We start from the raw sequence: 23,971 nt of genomic DNA, 5'->3' as shown, positions 1-23,971 counted from the left end.
AGTGACAGCCAAGCTCTGAGAGCAACAGAATAACCATCATGACTCACCCTCCCCCACCCCCAGCCCAGACTGTTGTCTCCCCACACCTGCCAGACCAACAGAACATAAGGCCAAGCAGCACCCAACAAGAAGGTGGTACCTTCTCTGAGAACCAACCACCAACCACCACCACCAATACCTATATTCCCTGAATTATTCCAACTCATTCTGTAAAGGGCCACCAGCCTGGGCAATGACGGTGGCCCCTCCGACAGATGGAAGCCCCGGGGCACTGACTTAGGCGTTTCCACACCTACCAGCCACAGAAGAGCAGGAGGAACCGATGCCCTGCAGGGACCTGGCGATCAGCAGGAAGGCGTAACTGCGGGAGAAGGCGAACACTGCGGGAAGAGGGGCCAGGCCACAGTCACTGTAGACCCGCTGGTGCCGCGACCAGATCGGCTCAAACAGGGACCTCCCTTAACCCGATGGGGTATTTCCATGTTAACCACACTGTGCTTTTGCTCCCTGAAGACTTCTCCTATCAACTTCTTTCTGCAGTTGTGGCCAAAACACCCCCCCACCCCCACCCCCAGCTGTGTTCTCAACTCCCAGCTGGTGGTGGTCAGAGCCCACCCGGTGACCCACACTCAGAAGGCAAACGTCAGACACTTACTAACTGTTGAGATAAACATGATGCAGAATCCCGTGAACATTGGAATTGGATAGCCGATCCTGCAAAACAGAACCACAATGAAAACCTGGTGACTGCTTCGTATTTGTGTAAGCCTTTATATTGAGTCTCTCCTGCTTACCCTTTGGGATCAGGTGGATAAGTGTTTGGTCAACTTTTCTAAAAATTCATATAGTTGGTGCTTCCTATATGACCTTTCTGTGTTTGACTGTCTTGGAACGTGAATACATTTACAGATTGCCACTCTGAAATTTCTCTGGAATAAATGTTAATAAAATATTGGCAAGTAACCCAGAACACGTTCAAATACACAGCCCGTTTCCATCATTTTGTAAAAATTTCTTTAATTATAGTCTTTGCTAGAGCTTCCCCAAAGGGACAGCTGCAATCAAATGACTCTAGTAAAAGGTCATCAAGCGATTCAACGGGCAGCAGATGCAATGGCACTACATCTAAGAGGCATTAGGAAGCAAGGAAATTTTCAGATCTGTCTTCACGTTGACCCCAATGAAGCCAGCTGAGAAAGACAGACCTTGTTTTCTGTGCAAAAATTCAACATCCTATTTGCTCTGTAAGACCACTGTCTGTACAGGGCTCTGCTACCAGGCGGACAAGGGAGATGGGGAGACCTTGGCCTCCTGGCATCACACCCCTGCCTGGACACCTGGCCCTGCCATTTAACCCAGGCAAATCTCCCCTCGGCCCCGCAGAAAGACCACCACCCACCTCCCAAAGCTGGAGTGGGTATGAAATGAGATATGGATGTTAAACTGCTACCAGGGCATCCAGAACAGAAAAAGTGCCTCAGAAATTTTGTTTCCTCCCTCATTCTCTTCCTTTTTTCCTCCTGTTTCTGCAGATTAAGCAAGCAGGTTGGTCCCCGCCGTATGGACAGGGCATGAGAGTGAAGGCAGCCTCTTTCCCTCCCACCACCTGGCCTGAAGGGGCCAGCACTGGCTGAGCTACTGCCCTAAAGGAGACCTGTGTCAGCCCAGAACAGCCCTGAGCATCTCCAGGCCTCATCTCCCTCCAGCCCTGGACCCTCCAGATCCTGGAGAGAAACCATATGAGGAACAGAAACCCCGAGTCCCAGTCAAACAGCCTGGGAGGGCTCTTCTATTCCAGGCTTGAACAAAAAAATCATAACACAATACCTTCACCTTAAGGTTACACTCCATTCTCCAAGCGCTTACACACGAGCTCAATGATCTGATAAGGGCAGACGACCACCTCCCCATTTTACAGATGAGGAAATTGAGGTACAAAAAAATGACTTGTCTAATGTCCTAGGGCTAATTTCACTCAGGGCCATTCAATCCAGTCCAGGACTTTTCCTTGCAGATTTTACTATCTCCTCAGGTATATGCCAAAACGCATACGTGGCTTTAAGTAGAACCCTTCTAAAAGTCCTGGGCACACTTACAAAGTTTTTTAACTGCTTCATGTGCATCCGGAAACCAAACAGCACCACAAAATCATAGCATTCTCAGGCAGTCGCCCTCCCACAAACCCAGGCAAAGATTCCTCTACTGTGACCTGAAATGAGCTTGTAATTCACAAAGCAGGGCTTGAAGCCAATCCTGTGAACTAGGAAAGATACCAGAGGCCTGAACTGCAGTTCAGATGCCATCAAATGACAGCTTCTCCTGTCTCAACTAACACCGAGCTGACTGCTCTGTGCTCTTATTCACGTAGGAAAAGAAAGCCGTTCACAACACCAGGTCCAACATGGCACTGCTGGATACTGTGAAGGAAACTTCCAGGAAACTGAGAGAACTCACAGGCAGTTTATTTTCTCAGCAACTATTGCGTGTCTGGGGGAAGAATTGACATACGACCGCCCTGGAATAAACACAGGCTTCTCATCCCTTTCAACATCCTACTTGGAAAACCATACATATGTCAAAGCTATCGGAAAACCAGCAATGTTATGTCCAGTCTACAGCCCAGCCACTGGCCAAGGTCACCTGGCAGGACACAGCTGAGGAGGGCTCCTTCTTACCAGGAGGCTCCAGCACTCCCAGAGACTATAAGGGTCACCTGTGATTCTCACCACAATTCCGTGAGGTAGCTGGCTTTATCCCTATTTTCAGATGGCCACATTGAGGCTTGGGGAGCTGCCCCAAATTCAGGGCAATGGGCATATCTCGTGTGTCTAAGGTGTGGCAGGGCCTGCTAGCATACACTTTGGTGGGGACACCAGTCACAGGAGCAGAGGTTCACACAGGTTGAGTGGAACCCAGGGCCCACAGTATCTTTTGAAACCAGGTGGCTCTGTACCCACAGGGCTGTGTGCTTACGGAAGGTTCTTTTTACCAAGGCCAGGTGCTGTGTTTTCTTTAAAAATGCTGTAGCTACTGTTTTGTCTTTTAATTCCTTTGGGATTTTAATAAAGCATGAATAGAATAACCAACCGGCAAAGCTAGAAGGAAATTCAAAGGCTGGCCAGTCCAAACCCCCAACATGGGTGAGAAAGCCGAGGTTCAGAGGTGAAGCAAGCCAATCGCTTCTGATGCCACCGGGCTCCCGCTGCTTCCTGCTTGTTACCAGACACATGTGCCCTATGCCTTCACCATCAGCCAAGCCGCTGGCAGGGCTGCCCAGTGGAAAGTGCTGGGCAGCGCCCTTCCCTGGAGCTCAGCCCCACGGCCAGTGTGGCCCGAGGGCCAGCTCCTGGTTCTCCACCCTCAGCCTCTCCTGGTCCCCTGAACACCGACCTCAGGAGACTTGCTCAAGGCCCCAGGGTCACTGAGTGATGGGCAGATCGCCACTGTCCTTTCTCCTTCCCCACAATGTCTCCTAAATGGACAGAACCCCAACTGACATTAGTCATAAATGTCTGATTCGGCCTCTTGTCCCAACTCAACGCCATCTCAAGTAAAGTGCTACTAAGCAGAGCCACGTCTGATGTAGCAAACCTTTAACCACATATCCCTTTATCACCCCCTCGTGAGTCATCCTGGCCCACAGTCATCTTCACAGAGCATCAGGGAGCAGTTAATCCAGTTGAATAAAAATAAAAATCATATATTTGACTCCTAGAAAAAAGTGCAAAGCAATAAAAGTTATATTCATTACATATCCCTACCCAGTCAGCAGAGAAACCCCACTATGTCTCTAAATTGTCACTGGCAATCAGTACTTATCCTCTAATGCTCCTAACTAGTTTGTCTTTACCACAGAGATTAGTGTAAGCTCTCTTCCCAGGCTTGCTAAGACCTGGGTTCCCTCTGCTGTGGTAAGTGACAAAAGCAAGGACACAGAACAGGGGACAGGGAAGGGTACAAACTGTCACCAGATGAGACAAGAGGTGACATCTCCCATTTCGATTACCTCAACATACTCCTAAAAGATGAGCAGCAGTAAATGGAAAGGTATTTTACGTTTGCTAGGATATACTAGGAAGCTTGTGGTCAACCATTGCATAAATAAAACAAAATTCTTAGGTTTAGCCCCTGGGTCTGTCTTTTTCAGCTATCAGATGTGTGTGGGGAATTACGCGAGCCTTGGATTTCTTATTCTCCAGGGTGTTCACCGGCGCACAGGTCACGCGAGGGCTTTGCTCCCATGAGAAGTACCCAATTCCACGGCCAGCTTCTTCTGATTTTGAAGCAAAGACGCTGTCACACCGTCTCCACCACCCTAATGACATCGAGGATGGGAGATCCCTTTCCAGCAGAGCTGGTTTCCCTGTCCATGGAGGAGCTTTTTGAAAAGGTCACTGCTTATTCCTACAAAGCCCACTTCAGACCAGTTGCCTAAAGCTAAAGGGGAAAAAAAAAAAACCCACAGTAGATTTTGTAGAGATTTCATGCCCTGCGGCTTTCTCCCTGTCTTTCAGACGTTAGCTAAGATTTGTGAGGAAAAATAACTGGCTTTCAAATATACTAGGTAACTATGGAAATAAATTAAGTCACTGACGCTGGCTTGATAAAAAGCAGGCCACTAACACAATGACGAGCCGGGGAGGGAACCATCCCCACCCCTGTTAACCCTTTCCCAAGCTGCCGGGTTCCTTTGGAATATCCTGGGTCTAAAGATGCAACTACTATGTAAGCCTTACGTTAAGCAAGTGAACGCCATGATGCCTCGTTCTTAACCTGACTTACAGAAGAGAGAAATGTAAAGGTGGTTTTCACATTGTTTACCAGCCTGGAACATTCCTTTTATGTGTGTATGTCTAAACTCCACTTGCCAGGCCAAAAGACAACAGGTGTTGCTAGTATAAGTCCTTCTACCCCCTTTTACTCACAACTGCAATCATGAAATGAATACTTAGACTGGAATTATAAAATAAGTCACACAAGCCTCAAAGATGGCAATCAGACCAAGCAAGGCACCCACAGGCTTTGGAAAGTGCGTTACCGGACGTGTGATCACCACACTCGACAAAATCTAAAGGTCCTTTGCTCCCTATCTGGTCACATCTTATTCAGTAAAAATATAGTTCCCAAAGAGTCAATGAAACAGGAATTACTTGTATCATATTAACAGCCAAATGAGCATTTAAATGCTTCCCAAGAATTGTCATTTTTTATTTTCAGGGTTTGGCATGAGATCTTATCCAATATTTAAAAGACAGGCAGCCTGCGTCCTGTGTCACCACAAAGCCACTCACTCAGCAGCATCGTGACCATAAATTATGGGGCCCCAGGTTGTAACATGGGGGTTCGGATTATGACCTGTGTGATGTTGGGTGTCTCATTTCAGAGTGAGTCCCACTTACGGCAAGAAGCTTCAGAAAGGAGCGGCTCCAACCAGCCTGTCTCTATGGAGCTCCCCTCACATCTCTGGGGATGCAGGAGGCCTTTCTTTTCCCCACTATCAGAAGCGCTGCAGAGACAGTGGGAAGTTGGACCAGCTCACATCACGGGCTGGAAAAAGATATTTTTCTAGGGCCAGGGAGGTGAGGGAGGATCCATGTCCCAAAAATCAGGCTGATTTTTCCTAAACTCCCTCCCATTGGATAAAAATAGCACCCAACAACTTACTGTTTGGACCTTCCCTCATTCAGCCTGGCACACAAGGGAGAGCCCGAGTAGATGCAAAAAAAAGCAGATTTTGACCTGCATTGTTTATATTTCGTAGCCAAAGGTACAAACTGTGTAACAGTAAGCAGATGGAAAGAACAGGAAGGAAGGAAGCCATTGGCCAGAGAGTCTGGACAAATGCTTTCTCCTCCTGAGTAGCAAACCCTTTTGCCTATAATATACTAAGACAGGGGCTTCCCTGGTGGCGCAGTGGTTGAGAATCTGCCTGCTAATGCAGGGGACACGGGTTCGAGCTCTGGTCTGGGAGGATCCCACATGCCGCGGAGCAACTAGGCCCTTGAGCCACAGCTACTGAGCCTGCGCATCTGGAGCCCGTGCTCCGCAACAAGAGAGGCGGCAATAGTGAGAGGCCCACGCACCGCGATGAAGAGTGGCCCCCGCTTGCCACAACTAGAGAAAGCCCCCGCACAGAAATGAAGACGCAACACAGCAAAAATAAATAAATTAATAAACTCCTACCCCCAACACCTTCTTTAAAAAAAAAAATTAATTAATACCAAGACGGACCCAAAAGCTTTTGCTAAAGTCTCCTCAAGATCTGAGGCTTCATGTTTTAACTACTCCTTAACTAGAAACATATTAACCAAGTGTAAAATGCTATTGTAAACTCACTTCTTTACAACACTGAAAATGTGAGTCACACGTCTTGTTGGTAATTGCGGATGTGACTGGCACAAATTACATCAGAAGGCTATTTGCAATGGCTCACAAAGGAAGAGTCTGTAGAGGGAAATGTATTTATCACTTCTCTGAGCACAGCCGTGGAGTGCCCAGAAATGCTGACAGTCCCCAAATTCATATCTACTGGGCTTGGAAAATATTAGAAAAAAATTACTTATCATGATCATTTTGGAGGGACAACAGAGTTTGTTGTCCTACATCAATGTTAAAACTTGTTTGCATTTCCACATTACAAGGCAGTGCTAGAAGATGAAGATTATTTTGAAATTTGCTGGAGAGCTGGGAGAAATCAGCTAGGGATTAAAATTTTGCCCTCAATAAGTTCCAAAGTGGATTACGCACCATACCAATAGACTAAATCTCACAGGTCACTAAAGGAAATTAGTTTTCTCTTGGCAGATAATCTTTTGGGAGCCCCAAACGTGAGCCTTAGGTGGCTGCAATGTCAAAGCATTTGGAGTATTTACTAGGGGAAAGGTCTCACTGGTTTTAAACAAGCTGCTGCCCGGTAGCATAAGCGAAGCATTAAAAACAAGAATGGGATGTTTCTGTAAGCTTTTCATTTGCCACCTGCGTTTGGAAGATTGGAACACTCACATCAGTTCAGCCGAGTTTCTAAGTATTACACGGTGCAGTTAGTGACATTCACGTCCAAGTGACTGGCAAGGCGTCATGACAACAATGTCCTCAATTTTCCCAATATAGGATCTGAGCTGTTTGCTTTCTCAGAATACAAAACCCTGAGCTGTTTCCTGTAATTATACCAGATGCATTTTAAGAAGCGCTCTTAGGCTTGAGAAAAGAAAGAAAACCCTGTAACTATGAAGGTCTGTCTGATTTTCCTCCTGAAGAGCAGAGGAGCTGCCGAACGTCGCCGTGATGACGGTGCCTCTTGGTGGGCTCCCAGTCAGCCCAGCGTCCTGCGGTAACTTGCTCAGCGTTTTGTGCAGCAGCCCGGTAACACTGCACAGCAAACTGGAGGCTGGATGTGGCCTGGGACGGTTAAAATGGATTCAGTGGCCCTACTCAGCGCGGAAAATCGAATCACAGAAGTTGAAAATGTGCTTCTCTCGGACTCCCCATGAGTACGTTACCGGCAACCTGCGTGCCAGAGGACAGCTCGTGCGGAGGAGGGCAGATCCCCTCTCTGAGCCCCTGCCAACACCCCAGGCCTCCCACCCCGCAGAGTGGGCCCCGCTCTGAGAAGGGTCCCCTGCCTGGTTTAACGCTTCTGTTGTTGCCATCTTGAAATGCTTAATAATATTTTAATAGAAGGCCCAGCCAGCCCTGCTCCACCTTTCCCAAGGCCAAAGCCTGGTAAATGTACAGACCTCCCTGCTCCCAGCCTGTAGGGGGTGCTGGGCTGACCTGCTTAAAATTGCGCTCAGCTCTCTGACTCTGCAACTTGGCTTCGGAACCTCTAGTGGTTCCCAAGTGCCCCCCAAACAAGCCCCACTCCTCTCTCATCTAGCACATGAGGCCTCTTATAGCTCAACCCTGCCGGGTACCCCCCCAGCCCCGGCCTCCTCAGTTCACCCCGCCCCCTCTTTTATTCTCCTTTTTTCTCTAGTCCTTGTCTTGGTTCTTGCTACTAGGCCTGGTTCACAGGTAGGACTCTGGGCACCGCCCCATTTTTCACATTGCTGCCTTTGGGGTCACACTGTTACATAGCGGCCCACCACCACCATTCACACTCTACCAGCTCCCACTCTTTGCAGCTGACACCTCCTCCCCTCCTCTGCAAGCCCCCTGTCCCGTACTTGGAGTCCCCATATATCAGGCAGAGCTGGCCCACCTCAGATGTAGAAGAGCAAATACTTGCTGGATGGCCACCAGCAATGGAAATGTGAACAGTTATTCAAAATAATGTGGGTCCCAAAAGACTCCAGAACATTGAGATTAATATAAAGCTAGTTTGGGCAGCTTGAATCATCCAGAAAAAAAGCCTCTTCCCTTTGTGCACGTGGATGCAGCTTAGTAAGTGGCAGGGGAAGAACTGGTACACTGCCTAGGACCTCAGTGTCAGCGAGATGTTTCGTATACGCAGCAGGACTACAGGTCATGTGCCACGTTCCCCACCTGGCCATCCCCACGAGCACTGAGCACGCCAGCCCTGAAGGAAACCACCTCAGCTGTCTATCAGGAAGTGCATGACCACAGGTGCAAGAGAAGAGAAAGCCACATGGTACGTACAATCCCACAAGGATGGTCATGGTGGCAGTGAAAAGGGAGACCAAATGGGAAATCGTGATTGACTAAGGACAGAAACGTAAGGCGAAGGAGACTGGCTTTTTCCCCAGCTTTGGTTTTCCAGATTCTGATCAATGAATGAGAAGCAAAATCCCAGGTGGAAGTGATCTGGAACAATATAAATATCAAACTTTTTGACCAAAATGATATAACCCACCTGTTGGTCAACAGTCCTATGAACGGGTTGGTGAGGAGCTGGACGGTGGCTTTTGAGGCAAACAACAGGCCGACCTGCACGTTCTCATTCAGGAGGTCTTTGTCTTCACTGGGACAGTCAGAAGGGGCAGTGGACCTGTTAGTCACTGTGCGCTGCGTGGTGGCCTCATGCAGCAGCGCCCCCTGAAGGCTGCCGGTGCTATTGCCGGCGACCACGGTGGAGTTGTCATAATAGGAGAAGATGTTCTGGAAGCCGCCGAAGGTGGAGGCTTTGAGCACTGGCTTGGCAGTCTGGATTTCTATAGCATCTTTCTCATGCTCGATGCTGTACAAGTAACTTGGGATGATGGGGACTGAGAACAAGAGCAGGAGAGTGGTGATTACACTGAAACCCTGCCCGGGACCAAAGCCAGCAAAACCGTGGTCTTGTCAAATGCTAAACGAGGCCCAGAGAAGTGGCATGTCTGCCTCGGGAATGGGACCTCCGTGCCGACACTGAACAATTTCACGTTGCTCAGCTCTGCGAACAAAGCCCCAGAGGCTGTGAGAGCTCTCAGGGCAGCTACTGTGCAGACCTGACCCACCCCAGAGATCCCTGTTCTCAAGGGCTTTCCCATTACAGGGCTCCTTCACAGGAATATTTTAGGAAAGCAAGATTCAGTCTGAAGCCTAATCAGTGCTGACCTGGGGTCAACCAGTACTTCTCAGAAAGAGGCTAGAAAGACCTTTAAGTGAATGAATCAAGGAAACAGAAATCTAAATTTCATTAGGTGTCTTAGAAAAGAATAAACCTGCAGGAAGTAATAATTCAGAAATTCTGCAGCAGGCCCACTTCATCTTTCCATTACTTGAGTGGGAAGCTTCAATGCTTCATACAACCTGGAAGATCTGAGACTTTCGTAGAGGAAAAGAAAAACTGATGTACTGGAAGCTTCGGGCATGTGCATCACAGAGCATTCAAGACAAAGGAGGATTTGGGCCCTTGTTACTGAACTCAGATGAGCGCCCCCCGCCCCAGCTCTGATATTCCTGGAAGTGAAACCCTGACTGTGTGATGTTCTGAAAACCATCGAGAGAGAACCTTAAATGGAGAGAAGGGAAACAACCCTTTAAAAAATCATTTTTTATTCATTAAAAATTGGGATATTTTTAAGGAAAAACATGTCAAATCTGTTGCTGTTAATGGTGCTAATTAAGAGAACTGGATGTCAATTATTTAGTTTTTCAAAAATCCATTACAGGAAAAAGATGAAAACCAATGCCGTTAAAATTGCTCTTGATGTGGGTCCTGTAATGTCTCCATGTCAAGTCATCTGTGGAATCACTACCTTTAAATGTCCCTTCCTTTTATGGAGGGAAGGATTTTGACCTGTTCCTTGAGGTGACAGACCACATTATTGACCCACCTTTCCGGGTAGCATAATAATTATTATAACATTATTTTGAATCCTGGGACTTGCTCCTCCTTAATAGATTTCTTTTTTTTAATCGCGTTGAAAGTGACAACGGGAAGCAGGAAATTATCAGGAGGAAACATAAGTTCTGGGTTTTATCTCCTGTCACATTTTTTGACCGGACCGCCAGGAAAACGAAGCCACAAACACGGCTACTAGCCTAGACGAGGCAGTCTTGGGGAATGTATTTTTGCAAAACGTCTTCTCGAACTTTCCCGAACCGCGCTCGGGTAAGCGGGACGCCCTGGGAAGGGGTACCCGGGGAGGTGGGGGTTGGCGCCCGGTCCGTACGTACCCACGACGGTGAGCAGCATGTTGTCCAGCAGCAGCGCGAGGAACACGATGAACAGGATGAGCTTCCGCGAGTGCCGGCTCTCCTGCAGCCAGCGGAGCAGTGCCAGCTCGCTCAAGGCCATGGCTCCGGGGCTCGGCTGCGGGCGCGGCGCACGGTCGGTCAGGGGCTCTGCCGGGCTGGGGGCTCCCCCAACCCCAGGCCCCAGACTTCGCCCGGCCCGGCCGCCAAAGGGGCGCTCGGGGAGCGGCGCGCACCGGTCGGCGCCGGATGGTCCCGGGCGTCCCACCCTCGGCTTACCTTCGGCGAGCGCGTTCTCACCGGCACCTGCGCTCCTTGTTAATAACGCCCGCGAGCGCCGTCTGGGCCGGATCCTGGGCGCCGCCCGGCTCTCCGCCGCCCCCGCGGGTCCCACTTAACCCCCTGCGCGCTCGGAAAGTGCCGCGGGACGCCTGCGCACCGTGCGTCCTGCGCCCCGGGTTTCCCGGGACGCCCTGGAGCCCCGCGCGCGGCGCCTCGGGGGGCTTCCCCTGCCCTCGGCCGGGCCCCGCTCTCCCCCGCGCCCCGGGCGGCGACCCGTCCCCAGCGCCGAGCCCCGCGGGCAGGGAGCGGGGTCGGCGTTACCTCAGGTGGTCTGCGGCTGCCTGCTCCGGCCGCCGTGGGCTCCGTCCGTCCGGGCGGCTCCGGGTCGCAGTCTCCGCCCCAGCGCCCGGCGGCCGCCGCTCAGTTTACCGGCTCTGGCTCTGACGTCAGGGCCGGCGGGGGCGGGGGGCTGGGGCGCCCCGGCCTCCACCCTCCCGCGCCGTCACTGCGTCGGAGTAGCCACCGCCTTCCTTTCCCCGCCAGGTGCCCGACCAGGTTCTGAGCCCGGATCCTAAGGTCGCCCCGTCCTAAGCAGACCCGAACCCCTGTCCCTGCACTTGGCCGTGAGCCCTGGGAACCCGGGCCCGGGTGAAGTGGATGGGTCGCAGAGGGAGGACGTCAAAAGCCCCAGGCCGAGAGGTCAAGGATCTCAGGGTGAAGGGTCAGGGGCCAAGATAAGGAGTCAGGGATTAGTGGTTTCATCTGGCCCAATTAGGAGCTAAAGCTCTCTTTGAGCCTCCCTGTTCCTGAAATTGGCCGTGAGAACATGAAGGCTAGTGAGTGTGCCAGGGAAAGAGGTCTTAGGGTGTTGGGAGCCGGGGACCGATCTCTTTCCTGGAGAAGCCACTCTGCACCCCACCACCCCTCCCCTCTCCCACCTCGGTATCATGATGCAGGGTGCCACTTGGAGTCTTTGACCATCGGGTCCTCAGGTACCCTCCAGATGGTGATGTGGAAACAGGGGGAAAGGGGACATCTCCCAGTGTCACCCCACAGTGAGAGTGGGGTTCTGAGGGCCCCAGGCCCTGAATCCAGTTCTCATAAAATAGGACCATGTCACCCTGAGCAGGGGACACTGGAGAATAGGTGAGTGCCTGGCGCCTTAGTAAAAGGGCTTACGGGGCAGCTGCCCCAGGCCCTGTGTGCTGTAGTCCTCTCCCCTCGGCGTTTTCCCCAGGGATTCTGGTTAAAAAGATGGTTGAAACAGGCAAAGTGCCTGTGTGTGGCTGACCTGGAGCTGTCATCCTCACTACCAAGGAGTAGCAGCCCGCCTTTGATTTCCAAGTCCCTCCATTTTATAAACAGAAGAGAAACAAACAGACATGCCCCAAACAGAGCTGGAGCTTTGAAGACCCTCCTGGGGGCGGGAGAAGCGGGAGCTGTTTTCTCGGAAAGCCACTTGAGATAAAGGTTGTCTGCTGTAGCCTCAGCCGTAGAGTCTGGCCTTGTTTTCTTAATGTTTCCTTGTCAGCTGGAGACTGCTTAGAGCAGCAGGGTGATGTGTAGGGCTCCCCACTCTCTGCACCTCCTTACTTCCTTCCCGAAACCCCCCTGTGCTGCCCCCGATGTGAGAAAAATGTTTGGATACGTAAGTAGGTCAGGAACATGCGGACTCTGGGATGTCCCAGGATATGTGCAACTTAAATATTAAACAGGGAGGAGAGAAGGAAAACCACTTAGGAGGAGAGAACAGATGGCAGGGAGCTGTTTCAGCTGGCTGTGAAGCGTATCACGTTCATGGGGTGCCCCAAAGTGCCTGGAGTTTCAGAACAAAGACACAGGTCCTGCCCCTGTGCCCCCTGGGCAGAGAGGCATCATGGTTAAGGGCTCTTGTCAGGATGCCTGGGTCCCAGTCCACTACGTCCTTGATTGGTGACCTCGGGCACATTATGTATCCTCTCTGTGCCTTAGTTTCCCCATCTCTGCAGTGGGGATGCCAACTGGACATACTGCAGGGTTATTGTGAGGATTAAGTGGGGATCCACAGTCATCCCTTAACACAGTCCCTGGCACAAAGTGAAATTCGGCGTCCACCATTCATCCATCCAACAAATATTTGTTGAGCTTTTAGTACATGCCAGGCACCGTGGTTGATACTGGAGAGACATTAACGGCCCAAAGAGACAAAATCCCCATCCTTGGGGTGCTTACACATTCTGGTAGCAACACCACACAGTGAACACAGGAAGCCACACCAACTCCAGCCCAGGCAGCTGGAGGAATATGGCACTAGGGAATATGCCAGCCCCTGTGTTCCCTCCGCCTGATCTCTGCCACCACCCCTAGAGCACCATGGCCTATAACAGTGTCTTCAAACTTCTTGTTGACACCCCCAAAGAGTTTCTGAAAAGATAGGTATGCCTCACACATTTCTCAGTTGACATCTAAAATATTCTTTTATCATAAAGTTTAATAGTTTAGGGGTATATTATGTAAATTCACCTTTATATATAAAACCATTATAACTCTCTTTTAAATGTACCCAATGAATTATAAAACTACCGTTTTATAATTAAATTAAATTTAGTATTATAATTAAATATAATTATAATATATTTTAATATATAAATAAATATATAATAAATTTTATAATTATGATTAAATTAAATTATAATTAAAACTACCATATTATATTTTAAAATACTAACAAGTTTCTCTTTAACACTCAAAAATTTACATTGTTTCCTTTATGTCTTCAAAGTATATTTTCTTTCTGCTTTCAACAGAATTTTATCCAACTGTAATGTTTTTATTATTTAAATCCAGTATTCACCACCTTATCTATTATATGAACTGCAATAAATATATGAATATGCATTAGCTTTTTAAAATTTTCTTATGGCCATAAGGTTCTAAGTTCTAAGGTTCTCTCTAAAATTGTGTTATTATAACAATTATTAGTAGTATATAAATGATAACGCCTCAGACATATAATATGAATTTTGATAAATATTAAACACACACACAAAAAAGGAACACTGTATTAGAAGCGCATTACCTAATGAGGTGGGTGGAGAGAGGATTTTTGGAGCCTTAGAAGAAGAGAAAGTATATTGTTTTTATGCCTCAGAACAATGTAACCCAGTAAAATGGTAAGAGTCAGGTTGGGTGGGAGGTAAGCCTTTCCTCATCAACTGAGAGACAGGAGATTGTTGAAGGGGGAGGTGATAAAAGAGAATCCTCGTGTCTCTACCTGGGCCCATCTTAGCCAGATCAATTTTTAAATACAGGACATATGGAAATTGAGGGTCTCCTATGGCTTGGGAAGTCTTCATACATACCCAGTGTCCTGAAGGAGCCAACCTGGGAGGCCCTGCCTGATCTGGGACTTTGGGACTCTGTAGCCTCTTATTCAACTCAGCCCCTGCCTTTCCCCTCCAGCCACACTGGTTCATCAGGACCTTTGCACATTCTGGTTCCTCAGGACCTTTGCACATTCTCTGCCTAGGAATTTCTTCCTCTTCTTCTTCTAGTTATCACCTTCTCATTCTTCATTACCAGCCCTGGTACCACTTCTTAGGAGGAGCCACACTTTCATGGACATCCCCCAAGTATCAGACGGGTCCCCTTCTCTTATAAATCTGCATGGAACTGTTACTTCCTCCAGAATATGTCTGTCCATGAGGAACAATACTCACATAAGTGTGATCAGTTATCCCTGTCTCCCTAGGTTATCAGGACTGCGGATACTCTTCTTGGTCATCACTGAGGTTCCAGAACACAGCTGATGCTCATTAAATACCTGCAAAAAGGATGTGCTCTGGGTAAGTCGGGTTCCCTTCTGAGGCGGAGCCATGGGGACCAGAGAGAGAAGCACCGTTGCTGGAAGGCAAAGGTTACACCTCCCCCCACCAGAGGCCACTCCTCTGGGACCAGGCTTTGAGGAAGTCCCCTAGTGAACACAACATTTATTTGCTCTTCCTGGGCACTCAGACTGGTGAGCTCAACCACCTTTTTCAAACACTAGGGACTGGGAAGGTACAAAGGTACCACCAGGGTTGACTTTTTTTCACTAAATTTCAATATTTAGGAAAGGTAAGGCATGGAGCTTTCTGGAACATAGCAGTTATTTGAAATAGGCATTATTTGAGATAAACTAACATGAGTTTAAGCTATGAATGGCAACCTGATTGGGTCAGTTTTACAATTCTGTGAACTGGGGCACGTTACTTAACTTTTATGTGCCTCTGTTTCTCATCTGTCACTCAAGCATGATAAGAGGGGCCCCTGACAGTTGTTTTGGGGATCAAGGGAGATGATCCTTGCATAGTGCCTGGCACATAGCAGAGGCTCACACTTTAAGTGTCCCCTGGCCTCGGGAAAGTGAAAGTGAAAGTGCTGATACGTGGGAGGTGTAGCTGGTCTGTGGGGAAAATCCTCAGGTGCTCCCCCAACCAGAGAACTTGGAAATAATGAAAACAAACTTATGACCTGGACATTATGCTGTGAAATGCAAACAAAGGATCAGAGCAGAAATGGACAATAGAATCCTAATGAGACACAATGGTTCGTGGGCAGCAAAACCTGATACACTGGTTAATACATGGGTAGAGAAAGGAGGTGGAGTACCCAGTGGAGAGCCAGGCACAGGGTAGAGCAGGCTGTTCGTAGATAGAGGAAGCCCCAATGGCTCCCAAGCTCATGAAGAGACACTCAGACCCACTAGTGATCAGAGAAATGCCAATTAAAATGAGAGGGAGATGCAGCGCTACACCCATTGGACTGGCAACAACTAGGAAGTTGGGTAAATGCCGTATGTTGGTGAAGATGTAAGGAAATGGGGACGCTTTCCTTGGGGGTGGAGGGGGGACTGGTGCAGCCTTTCTGGAGAGCAATCAGGAGTGCTTGGTGGAATTAAGTCAACATGCACCCTCTGATCCAGGCTACGACTCGGGGAAATCCCTAAAGGGGAAGAACTAGGGTAGGCATCGCAGTGTTTTTGGTGGCAGTGGGAAGTTAGAGGCCACCTCAGTTTCCATCACTAGGGAATAAATAATTGAAATGTGGAGGATGCTCATGGTGGAGCACCATGTAGATGGGATTTCCCCGGGTGATGTGCACAGGTTTTACTAAGTCTTGAGTATGAAGGAAGGAGGAGGAGAGCAAGTTCTTTAACAAGATTGCTTGTTAGTTCAATAAAAGCTCGCAGAGCACCACTTATTTTGGAGGTTTCATTCCCATTCAAGGGGCCGTATTAAGCCCCTTGGAGTGGGTGCCTTTGTAGAGAAGGGGTCGAGGAGTGAGCATCTGGGATGAAGTGGGAAAGTGGAAATAAACCAAGAAATGGACCTTGCAAGGACCAATGATGATAGTACACTCAGAGCTGAGACAGATGATCAACTCAACTCCCTGTGCACGTGGTTCCCCCCAAAGGGGGCTGTGGCCTGTGGATGCCTAGAGAGGTCAAAGCCTTTCAGTACAGAGTTGGCTGTTCTGAGCGCATAGGCTGTACGTGGGTTTTATCTCCTGGGGCAGGCAGGGCTGTGCTCTGTCTCAAGCCAGACTGACAGGAAATGAGAGCAGATGGAAACCAAGGTCCAGGAAAGAACGGAAAACATCAGAAAAAGTAAGCTCTCTGGCTAAATGCAAAAGACACAGGTGGTTTTCTGTTTTATTTTGTTTTGTTTTTTGCCTTTTCCCTCTTATTTTCTTTATAAGCTTTTAACTGTTTAAAATTATAACAATTGAGGGATTTATGGCACGGGTAGGTATATTATTTATAACAACTATAACTTAAAGGACAAGGTTGGTTGTGGGGCTATAAAGCAGCCAGATTCCTGTATTTTATGTGACGTGGTATATTATTAACTGTAAATGGACTGTAAAAGGTCAAAGTTGTGTATTGTAATCTCTAGGGCAACTACTGTATAAGTAATACAAAGAAGAATAAATAGCTAACAGGAAAATTAAAATTAAATGGAATTCTGTAAAGTATTCAAATACTTGTAAAAGGCAGGAAAGGAGGAACAGATGAGCCAAAAAAAAACCCCAGAGGAATCAAGCAGAAAACAAAAAATAAAATGATAGATTGAAATCCAACTATATTAACAGTTACGTTGTGTTCAGGGACACACGATTAAAGGACAGAAATTGTCAGAATGGATTTTTTAAAATATAGTCCCACCTTTATGCTGTCTATAGGAGACTCTTTAAATGTAAAGACACAGGTAGGTTGAAAGTAAATAGATGAAAAAAATACACCATGCAAACTGTAAGCATAAGAGGGCTGAAGTGACTACATTAATATCAGATAAAATAGATTTCAAAACAAAACTTTAAGTGGTGACATAAAGAAGGAGATATCATAATGATAAAAGTGATTAATTCAATAGAAGACCTAAGAATCATAATGTGTATACACCCAACAGTAGAGCTTCAAAATGTATGAAACAAAACCAGACAGAATTAAAGAGAGAAAAAGACAATTTCACAATCCAAACTGGGGAATCTAACACCTAGACCAAAAACTCAGCAACGCAGATAATCAGAACGATGCCATTAACCACCTTGGTTTAATTGATATTCATTTAGCCTGAGCAAATAGCAGACTTCACATTCTTTTAAAGTGTTCATGGAAGGTCTCTGCCAGGAGCTATCTCATTCAGAGAGGTTTTTTTTTTTTTCTCTTTGAAGCCAGCTCTACTGTTGTTGAACACGCATACAAAGAGTGAGGACGCAGTTTGTTTTAAATGCATTTTATTTTTACTCTTTTCTGAGTTCTTCTGCATACTGCAAAAGCACATTTTCTGTATGAAATTGAACCAAATCTACTGTTCTGGTCTGAAGACAGAATGGCAAAGCAAATGTCAACTTACTTGAAGGAGGCCTTGCTGATGGCCAATGAAATTAAGTCACAGATGCTCTAACTTAATAATTCAATCCCTGAATTAACTGGCTTCATGCAGCATTATCTGTGAAATGTGGGTCTCCAGGTTTGGCCACTTTGATAGAATCACTAACCTGTCTGAGGACATTTGCTCTAATTAGAGGCTGCAGAGGAGCCAGCCAGCTGTGAAGGGTAGTGTTTCATCAGCTTTATGCCTTGATTCTCCACTCTCACCTGGACTTTTCAGTCATCTCCAGTGGCTACTCCGATGGCCACCCAGCCCTCCCACAGTCCACCCTCCTCACCAGCTCAAGGGAGTTTCAAAACACCAGGGTGGTCACGCTACTTATTCCCTGTCTAAACCTTCAGCGGCCTTGCACTTGGGATAATGTCAAATGTCTTCAATGTGGCCCAACGGGAAGTGCCTGGTCCAGCCTCGACCACTCCTCCATCTTCATTTGCCACATTGCTCTTGACTCTGATCTGAAATTGGATTCCCTTATAATTATCTGGGCTCTCACATGGCTTCAGATATCTTTGTGTGTCACGAGGGTCCCAGCATCGCAGCCTGAGGCCCTTCCCAGCCTGGGTCATGCAGCCTCCACACATCTTATGCCACTTGGCCCCTGCCTTCCCCCTCCAGCCACAGAGGGCTCCTTTCAGTAGGGTTCCCTGCCTCAGGGCCTTTGCACTCTCCATTCCTTCTGCCTGCGAAGCTCTTCCTCTCCCTCTTTGTCTGATTATCTTTCTCATTCCTAGTCTCCCATCTGTTCATACATCCCGTACTCCTTCTCACCCCAGGGCCTTTGCTCAGGCCATTTATGCTGCCTAGAATGCCCTTCCCTCTTACCCCTTTTAACTAGTTAGCTCCCCCTTAGCCTGTATGTCTCAGGTCAAGACACAGGTAGGTTGAAAGTAAATGGATGGAGAGGTATTTCTTCTCAGGGAAGTCATCCCTGACCCCTATGCATTTTTCCCCTGTACTATATTGATAGGTCCCTAAACCTTTCATTCCTGATACTTTTCATTATAATCACAATTTTACTGATGGGACTGTAATTAATGTCTGACTTCTATATCCCTCCGCCACGCAAGCTGAGGCCAGGGCAGGACCTCTGGCGTCTTGCTCCCCACGTCATCCCCGCAGAGCCTCACACTGCCTGGCACAAAGTATCGATAAATGCAGCTGTTGAGTCAGGTTTCCCTGATCATTTAAGCAGTGAGCGCCCTCTGGGGGTAACTCGAGGAATTGACCTCTATTCTCCCAGGCTGTATAGAGACAGCAAAGTGCTATGCCCAGTCCAGCTCATGTGCCTTTGCAAAAGTGACATCCTTTACCTGCAGTGTTCACCCTCTTTCTCCTACCTACCCAAGCCCCTGCCTCCTCCTACCTGGTTGGGTTTGAAAAACCTTTTTCCCACCATCCCACCAACTCACCAAAAGACCCACTCAATTTATGATCCCATAAGGAATTGCCATCTCTGCTTGTTTAACAAGCCTCAAATAATTGAGTCATTTCATGCCCCCTCCCTCCCCAGCAGTTACCCGCAGCCATCCCGCGCCCACCCCCAGCCCCCCAGCCTCTGTTCCTTCCTGACTCTGAGTCTTTGCTTAGGCAGATCCATCCACATAGAATGCCCTTGGGAAGGGGAGCCCAGCCAGGAGCCAAACGCCCAGATGTCATCACATGGTCACGTTTTCACCATCAAAGCTGAAGGCTCACGGCCATGGGACAGGCGTCCTCTAACTCTGTAGAACGGCTCCTCTTTCCTTTTAAGACCCCCCCCCCCCCAACCCCAGTCACCACCTCCTGCACAAGCAGCCTCTCACCCGCTCCCTGGCACCAGGTACTGCCTCCAATCCATCGGTGACTCAGCGGATCTCAATGAACCATGCTTCCAACGAGCCCCTCCCCAGCTCAAGAGCCTGAGGCGGCTCGCTAATGCTCCTGTCTAAACCCTCCTGCCTACGTTTTAGGGTGGTCCGCAAACCACCCACTGCACCCCCAGCTCCCACCCTCTGCTCTAATCACACTGGCCTCCTCGGTGCCCCAGCAACAGACATCATTCACATTCTCCTCATATCCCTCTGACTGCAAATCTTATTCCTCGCCCGAGAGCCCAACTCATGTGCTCTGTTGTCACAAAGTCAAACCTGGGATGACCCACAGCCCGCCCTGGGCCGCTACCTCCAAGAATACACAAAGCCCTGATAGCCTGGCCCCCAAAGCATTTACCAGCCAGCGCTCTTCCGCAGTAGGTCCATCTGGGCTCATTCTTTTTTTTTTTTGCGGTACGCGGGCCTCTCGCCGTTGCGGCCTCTCCCGTTGCGGAGCACAGGCTCCGGACGCACAGGTTCAGCGACCATGGCTCACGGGCCCAGCCGCTTCGCGGCATGTGGGATCCTCCCGGACCGGGGCACGAACCCGTGTCCCCTGAATCAGCAGGTGGACTCTCAACCACTGCGCCACCAGGGAAGCCCTGCGCTCATTCTTTTTCTTTTTTCCACCTGGGTCATTCGCCCCTTGATGGCAAGGGAAGCAATTCCTTCCTCTCTGTCTCCCCCAAGCATGGCTTGTGCTGTGCACCGTACAGAGTAGACCCCTGGGACCGGCATCAGATGCACAGTGAGGAGCCTTCTGCCTCAGTGCGCTCATCTACACAGGCAGAGTGGATGCGCCGGGCAGACCTGCCCTGTCCAGTCCAGGAGCCACTCACCACCCATGGCCACAGAGCTCCTGAAATGCCACAGGCCGAAGTGAGACGTGCTGTAAGTATAAAACCTGCTGTATAGCACAGGGAGCTCAGCTTGGTGCTCCATGATGACCTAGATGGATGGGATGGGAGGGGATATATGTATACCTAGAGCTGGTACACTTCATTGTACAGCAGAAACTAACACAACATTGTAAAGCAATTATACTCCAATAAAAGAATATGAAAAAAATACACAAGGAGTTTCAAAGACTTAGTATGAAAAAAATGTAAAGAGTTTCATTAATGTTTTGTATTGTTACATGCTGAAACAATATCTTAGATACATTAGGTTAAATAAAATCTATTATTAAAACTAATTTCACCCGTTGCTTTTTACTTTTTTAAAACATGGCTGCTAGGAATTAAATTACCTACATGGCCGGAGTGTGTGGCTCACATTATATTTCTGCTGGATGGTGTGGGGATAGAACATCAGTGCTGGAAGGGGCCTCGGATGTTATTGAGTCTAATGGCTACCTTTTCCACGCGAGAAAGCAGACTCAGAGAGGGACAGAGGCATGCCCAAAGCCACACCACGTGTGAGGTCCGGGCAGTGAGGACTAGAGCCCTGCTTCCTGGGCCTTCATGGTTTGGGGACAGCTGGTGTGCGACACTGGAGGGGCCGACAGGTGGGTGCCCACAGACAGCCCTCAGCAGCAGAGGGTGTTAGAAGGGGCTTGGGAGGCTCCCCCCGCCCACTCAGGGCTGTCTTTGCCCACTTGCTATGCTGATCGCATACCCAGACGTCCGCAGGGCAGGAGATTTTAGTGGATAATCAATAGTCCAATAGGGCCGACTGCAAAGCCCCAAACCTAATTATTTTGTTCAGAAACTCGTCTGTAACTAAAAGGCATCTGAGAAATCACTGTCACCATCTCTGAGGGGGAAGAGAAATCCAGTCATTATGTCCAATTGGATTTACATTGACTATTGTCTTGTTGTAGAAGATGTTGTCTCCCTGCAAAACCAGTGTTTGGGTGCCACAGGGACACACACACACACGTACACACTCACACACACATACACATGTATACATACGTACACACACTCACACACATACATACACATGAGCACACACACACGGGAGAGCTGTCCCTTTTCTAGGAGCCTTTGGGAAGGTTCTGGTCCACCGTTTTTGCACAGGTGGCCAGAGGTGCTGTTACCTGGGTGACTTTCTGGGTCTTATTTTTGAGGTTCCAGATTTTGCCACCCTAATTCCTCTGAGGAGAGTAGAAAACAAATCCCTTTAAAATGGCAGCATGAATAGCTTCTGCAACCCCAGGCATTTGCCGAACCCCCTGAATGAGAGAAAATATTTAGGATGAGAAATCTTTTGAAAATTAGTTAAGACATTTGCATGTCAAGTCACTTAGGTGACTTTAGAATTGCAGTAGGAAAAATCTGGAAGCTCCTGACTGGCTGCACACGGGGGACTGTGAAAGTAAGTGGTGGTCACCCTTACAGTGAAATACCCAGTGGCCACTTAAGAAAACGAGGTAGTGCAAGGTTTACCACGGAAAAGTATCCAAGACATTCTTCATTCTTTGATTTGTGAAATCAAATATCACAGGATAGCGTGTCTGCGATGATTCATTTAGGAAAACAAGTGAACTTATCAAAAAGGCTATAAATACATGTACTCATGCAAAATGCAGACAGATACTGTACAGTCAATACGGTACTGGCTGTATTTAGTTCCAGGGACTGAAAATAGTGTGGGGGGAGGGAGAGTAGGAAGGTGAAGATTTTTACTCTCCACGGGTAACTTTATGCCCTTGCAATTTTTTTGAAGTGTTATTTACCAGAAGCTTCTAATGCTTCTTTCTCATATCTTTATTATGGGATATATCATATATACAGAAGAGGGCACAAAACATATGTTTACAGAGTAAAAAATTACTGTTCACCGAGCCTCATGTGACCCCACCCGGGTCAAGATAATAAAACACGGCTGGGGGCTTCCCTGGTGGCGCAGTGGTTAAGAATCCGCCTGCCAATGCAGGGGACACGGGTTCGAGCCCTGCTCCAGGAGGATCCCACATGCCGCGGAACAACTAAGCCCGTGCGCCACAACTACTGAGCCTGCGCTCTAGAGCCCATGCGCCACAACTACTGAGTCCATGTGCCACGACTACTGAAGCCCGTGCGCCTAGAGCCCATGCTCCAGAACAAGAGAAGCTACCGCAGTAAGAATCCCACGCACCGCAACAAGGAGTAGCCCCCACTCACCGCAACTAGAGAAAGCCTGCGTGCAGCCTTGAAGACGCAATGCGGCCAAAAGTGAATAAATAATTGTTTTAAGAAACCGAGCCGGAAGCCCCGGAGCTTCTGGGGTTCTTTCCTCCATCACAGTAACCTCCTTTCCCCTAGAGTTCTTGACTTGTTAGATTTTCTGTTCCTTGCCCTTTTTACAATTCTACCACCTATGGCATTTTCCTAAAAATATAATTGAGGTTTGCCTGTTTTTTATCTTTTTATAAGTGGAATCATCCTGTAGGTGTTCTTTCTCTATCTGGTTCCTTTTCAGTCTCACCAATATCACTGGTGAGGTTCATCCATATGATGTATACCTAACGTTCATTCCTAATCACTGCTGTATAGTATTCCATTTCAGGACCATATCGCAATTTCTTTGTTCCTTCTGTGGATGGACATTGTGGTGTCCCGCATTTGTTATTAGCAGTGTTGCTAATAAACACACTGGAAATGTGTGGCCCGAGTTTCTCCAGGGTCTGTGCCTGGGAGGGGAACTGCTGGATCATGGGATACCCACAGCTTCACCCTTCCCAGCAAATGTCAAATGCTTTCTAAAATAGTTGCATGAATACATATTGCTAATTTTTAAGGGTTTTTTTTTAAGGTCTTTATGCAACTGGAAAATGAGAAGGTGAAATGGGTTGTAAATTGTGTGCCGACCGACCAGCCTGCTTCAGATCTTGACACGGCCCTTTCTCTCTGTTCTCCACAGCTCACATCTCCCCAGAGATGAGGGAGGGGCTGGTTAGCGGGATTGCTGATGCCACTGAACTGCACACATCCCCAGAAGGAAGGGGTTCCCCAAAGCTGGTAAAGCCGAGAGGCCGCTAAGCCTACATGCCCAGCAGCAGACAGTCCATCCTCCTGTCTGTACTGCAAGCCCACCGTGTGCCAGGACCGTGCAGAGCACCTGAGTGCCTCTGATCTCCCAGTGGACCCCGCAATGATCAGGCAAGAGAGCAAAATGTCAACAGTCCCACACAGTGGGGCAACTTTACCAAGTTCAGGGTGTTTAAATAGAAGCTGTTCTCCCATCCAAAACCTCTCCTTGTTCTTTGCATCAATTTGGCCTTCAGAGAGAAGGGTAACCAAACATAAGATGACTCAGCCTAAGGGTGACAATACCGGCGAGACCCTCCAGTGGGCCCAGGCAGCATGATGGCTCTAAGTGGGATTGGCTGGGCCATGTGGCTGGCTTTGGGGAAAGACTCAG

General features: G+C 48.4%; 1 protein-coding gene across 2 annotated transcripts in view; it reads right to left on the bottom strand.

Moving 5' to 3' along the window:
* Positions 1 to 10,705, bottom strand: part of SLC18A2 (solute carrier family 18 member A2) — a 38,427-nt gene extending 27,722 nt beyond the window's left edge. Inside the window, exons 1-4 of one of the 2 annotated variants that reach the window (XM_029245300.1) lie at positions 10,561 to 10,705; positions 8,813 to 9,164; positions 656 to 714; positions 297 to 380 (exon numbers count right to left, since the gene is read on the bottom strand). In XM_029245300.1, coding sequence (XP_029101133.1) covers positions 297 to 380; positions 656 to 714; positions 8,813 to 9,164; positions 10,561 to 10,681 — 616 coding nt within the window. In that variant the 5' untranslated portion in view covers positions 10,682 to 10,705. The remainder of the gene's footprint in view (positions 1 to 296; positions 381 to 655; positions 715 to 8,812; positions 9,165 to 10,560) is intronic. The other variant, XM_029245301.1, reaches the window with a different exon arrangement.
* Positions 10,706 to 23,971: the final 13,266 nt, after the last annotated feature.

Source organism: Monodon monoceros, unplaced genomic scaffold (genome assembly GCF_005190385.1).
Source record: "Monodon monoceros isolate NGI ecotype Baffin Bay Population unplaced genomic scaffold, NGI_Narwhal_1 Super_Scaffold_4, whole genome shotgun sequence".
Classification (NCBI taxonomy): Eukaryota; Metazoa; Chordata; class Mammalia; order Artiodactyla; family Monodontidae; genus Monodon; species Monodon monoceros.
The sequence above is the reverse complement of the archived record's forward strand: the minus strand, read 5'-3'. Positions and strand labels throughout refer to the sequence as shown.